This window comes from Chrysochloris asiatica, unplaced genomic scaffold (genome assembly GCF_000296735.1).
Source record: "Chrysochloris asiatica unplaced genomic scaffold, ChrAsi1.0 scaffold00094, whole genome shotgun sequence".
NCBI lineage: Eukaryota > Metazoa > Chordata > Mammalia > Afrosoricida > Chrysochloridae > Chrysochloris > Chrysochloris asiatica.
In genome coordinates, this window is record NW_006408612.1 from 10,548,131 (window position 1) to 10,552,990 (window position 4,860).

At 39.8% G+C, this 4,860-nt stretch overlaps 1 protein-coding gene across 1 annotated transcript in view; it reads right to left on the minus strand.

Annotated features, from left to right (window-relative positions):
- PDE11A (phosphodiesterase 11A) overlaps positions 1 to 4,860 on the minus strand; it is a 747,671-nt gene that overhangs the window by 424,818 nt on the left and 317,993 nt on the right. The window contains exon 3 of the mRNA XM_006866701.1: positions 2,043 to 2,132. Within this exon, the coding sequence (XP_006866763.1) occupies positions 2,043 to 2,132 (90 nt within the window). The remainder of the gene's footprint in view (positions 1 to 2,042; positions 2,133 to 4,860) is intronic.

The window sequence follows — 4,860 nt, forward strand, 5'->3', positions numbered from 1 at the left end:
ATTATCATGAAGCAAGGTGTGTGATTTATTGAATGTAAAACTGATGATCTGCCCTGTAAACTTCTACTCAATCCACAGTACAAACCTTAAATTAAGAAAAAAATAAATCTAAATAATACTATCCAGAGACTAAAGAATATTTTTGTGGGGGTTATTGCTTTGTTGATTTTATTATTAGGTGTTGTTGAGTCAGTTCTGACTCATGGTGACCCTATGCACAACAGAATGAAACACTGCCTGGTCCTGTGCCTTCCTCACTATTGTTACATTTGAACCCATTGCTGCTGCCGCTGTATCAATCCATTTTCTTAGGGGATCTTCCTCTTTTTCACTGACCCTTCAGTGTCCTTCTCCAGGGACTGATTGGTCCCCTTCTGATAAAATATCCACAGTTTCAAAAGCTAAGTCAATCTATGTTTGTCTTTTTCTTCTTTTTACTCCCTGTTTAAAACCTAATAAAGAGTCTCTCCTTATGCGGGTTAGTGCACTGGACTGAAATGTCGGTTTGAACCGCAAGGTCAGCAGTTCAAGCTTACCAGCTGCTCTTTGGAGTAGTAGTAGTTAGGCGCCAACCCATAGCGACCCTATACACAACAGAATGAAACACTGCCTGGTCCTAGGCCAATCTCACAATCATTGCTAGGTTTGAGCCAATAGCTGCTGCCACTGTGCCAAACCACCTTGTTGGGGGTCTTCCTCTGTTTCCCTGATCCTCCACTTTACCAAACATGATCTCCTTCTCCAGTGACTGACCCCTTCTGATAAGATGTCTGAAGTATGAGAGATGAAATTTCGCCATTGTGGCTTCCAAGGAGCAGTCTGGCTGTACTTCTTCTAACACATACTGGTTTGTTCTTCTGGCAGCCCATGGCACTTTCAATGTTTTCCTCCAACACTCAAATGCATCAATTCTGTGGTCTTCCTAATTCACTGTCCAACTTTCACGTGTATATGAGGTTATTGAAAATACCATGGCTTGCATCAGGTGCACCTTAGTCTTCAAGCTGACATCTTTGCTCTTCAACACTTTAAAGAGTTGGAAACCCTATACAGAGTTGCTATGAGTTGAAGAGTTACTATGATTTGGAACTGACTGGACAGCACTTAATAACAACATAATATCTATAACTTTGAAGATGGGGTCTCTTTTATCCTCTATAACAGGAGAAATTTAAATGGAAAACTTCAAACTGGAGGCACTCACATCTGACTAAGAATGATAAGGCCAACATGCATTCACAGGAAACAAAAGGTAAAGTTGTACACCTATTAGGAAGAGTGTGTTAAATGATTGTTCTCAGGAAGAATGTGCTCACAACTAACCAAACCAGTCAGGATGAAAACAGTTTTGGAAGAATGTGTAAACAATTTTTCCCTGGAACCAGAGATAATCATGAAGTGCTGACTATAAATCTACAGTGATATCTCACACCTAAGAGGTAACTCACTCTTAACCAAGTGGCCAATCTTTACATTTCAAAGAACTTTAAGATGAAGCTGATCTCAACTACAATCAGTCATTCAACCCTTACTATCCCTTTGTTCTCTCTATATTAAGACTTTTCTCTCAACTTGAATTGTGGAGCACTTTGTACTTTTACCTGGTACTGCCAACTAAAGACGTTCTATTCCTTAATAAAACTCTTTCATCTTTCACTCCTAACAGAGTGTGAGATTTCCCTCATTGGCATACCCTTAAGAAAAAGGAACTAAATTGTAAAAGACCACAAAGTTGTATTATTGTTTCAAAATGACAAAAAGCAAGAATATGTCCACTGCCTTTCGATACAGATTTGAAATTAATTTTCTTTTTAAAAGAAACTGGAACTTTCCCCACAAAACAGCTACAGAGGATTTGTATCCATTTACATTTGCACATATTGATTAAAACGTATCTTCAATTACACTAGGATTATAGTTGTACTTTATTGCAAGAACATCTGGTGTTTTGAGAAGGCATAATGATTCACAGAAACTAGAAAGACAAAAAGCTTTGTGTTTTATTTTGAAGACTATCAACAACAATGTTTCTTTCTACTCACCCTGCTTCTTTCATATTCTTTCCTTGAAGCAGCAAAGAGTTGAGCATTAGATATGGCAATTCCACAAAAAGGAAGATACATCTGCATAACCTGAGGCAGAGAATATGGAGAACCTTAAAACAATGCTGAACCAAATCCCACATTTCCTGCATATTGCTGATTATAATACTCTCCTTCCAACCATAGGGATTGAGGTTAGACTCATTAATTATATCTTGATAATTCAAAAAGGATGTTTTTCAAAAATAACTATGGAAGTCTAAATCGAACTTTTATTGGAGATGTCTTTCTCTCTGTCTCTATGAAGACATAAAGCAAAGCAACTAACTATGAGAAGTATGGAGTACAGGAACGGGGGTCAAATCATCCTTTTTTTTTTTTCTTACTGCTATAAAATTATATAGAATTCAACATTTGCTAATGTAACATTTATCACGTACACTTGAGTGATATAATTTACATAGTCACGTTGGGCTACCATCAGCATTATATTTTGCCAAAATTTCCATCACTGTAAACAAACATTTAATGCTTCTTAAACCATCAGTCCATTCTATTCCCCCTTGTCCCAACCTTGGCAACTATTATTAAATGCTCATCTCCATATATTTGCTATTCTAGGTATTCATAATAATAAGTTCATACAATAGTCCTTTTGTGCTTGACTTATTTCATATATTTTCAAGGTTCATCTATATTATATTCATCTGTGAAAATGAGGAACCAATAAATTAATGAATTGTGATATATCTGGAATTTAAGGCAAGTACTCAAACTCACATTTGGGGTGCCGTTGCTTAGTGCCATTGAGTTGGTTCTGACTCATGGCAACCCTGTACAGGGTCTCTGAGGAGCAGCTGGTGGACATGAACCACCAACTCTGTGGTTAGAAGTTCAGTGCTTTTTTTTTTTTTTAAACATAGAAACAAAACTTGATTCTATTCTAAATTATACCCATTCCACGGCACACAACAACAACAAGAAGAAGATAATATAATGTATAAAGGACAAAATTAGCCAGTAAAATAATGAAGAAATACCAGACATTGACCTCCTCAGGTGAAGGGAAATGGACTGAGTCTTCAGTTGATTCTCCCTGTTGTATATGAGCATTGGTGGGCTCTGGTGGGGAGCTGCTGACAGCTGCATATGAGGACCTGCCCAGGGCAGCACATAGGGAGCTGGCCAGGGCTGTAGGTGAATAGCTGCCTTGGGATGTAAATCAGGTGCTGCCCTTGGCTAAACTTCAAAAGATACCCTGGGCTACTGATGCACAGTCTCAGAGGGCTGTAGGTCATTAGGTGCCCTGGAGGACATAGGACAAGTGATTTGACATCTGGTGCCTGGACCAAAGCAGGAGATGGATGAACATGGGCTACCTGGAGCCCCAGTGTTGGTGCTGGCTCTGGAGCCTTTGGCTTGGTCTCAGTGTCCTCCAGGTCATCCAGCTGTGATATGAGCATGATGACATAGTGCTCCAGCTCTGACCTGGGCATGTTGACTTTGAGGAACTCTATCAGTATCTGAAGAATTCTGTACTCTGGAGACTCAATAAAATCATCCCTGTAGATGTTGAGCCAGGTGTCCAAGATGAAGGTGCTTTTAGATTATCCTGGGATCCAGAGTCTCCGGCTGACTCCGAGCTGTTGCATCTATAACTTACTAACAGGAAGTCCAGCACCTCCTGGGTAGTGGCAAAGGTTCTGTACATGGTCAGAAATACATCAATGTAGGACAGGTCCCCCTCCAGGTAGGCACCTGGCAAGTTCTGTACTAATTTCTCTAGGCTGCCAGCATTGGTGATTATCATCAGGCAGGTGTCATCAATTTCCTGGTCAGCTCTAGAGATGCACCAGAGCTTGTACCAGCCCTTTCTTGCTCTTCTCCTTGGGTGGATGGAGTAAGTGAGCACATCCTTGTCCATCTGCTGCTTGGGTATTTTCCTACCAGTGCACTTCCCAAGTTGGATTTTTCCCACCAGGCAAAAATAGAAAAATTCATTAATTTTTTTGTATATATAAGATGTCACCTTGAACTTAGACCTCTGTCACCAGCTAGATTTAAATATGCCTGATGTTTAAATCTTGTTTGATGGCTACTTAGGTAACAGTCTTCTGCCAAAGAGCTCAGAATGTGTACCTGGTGTGTTGACATAATTGGCTATGAATAAAAAGTTTTAAGATGGTCCTACAAAAGCCTAGGGAGCCTTTAATATAGAACTTGTATGGAAAGAAACAACTGCTTACAAAAGGTCTAACACTTAACAAAGCCTTTCTAGGGATTTTTAGTAACTGCCTAGCACTTCCACTCAACCTGACCTTCAGAATCTCTGATTCCAGAAAAAACGGAATACTCCCAAGTAAAAACAAAAAGCTATTTCTTTAAACTTGTCATAATTTAGAAGAAACAAAGTGACATTGCCTCAGAACTTTTCTGAAGCAGAAGGAAAAGGGCATTTTTTATCACAACCTCCCTCCCCCCCACACAAATGCAGTACTCTTCAACACCACCCTACACATTCATAGTACTATGGTACTTATTCTATGACCCAACCAGCAACCACAAAACAGAGCAGTCTCTACTGGGTCCAGCAGAGGGCAGTGCAGTGCTCACCTGGTGTAAGGTTTAACAGCCCCAAGCGTCAACCTATTCAGGTGTCTGTGTGAGATAAACTAGAACATCCAGAACAGAAGTAGGTGGAAGGCAGTGATTCTGCAAAGGGGTTGCGTTGGACAACAGATGAAGGATAATTCACATTCCCTTTTTTTTTTTTTTTCCTTTAAAAATCACGCTTTGTCTACCTGTTGTTGTTGTTGTT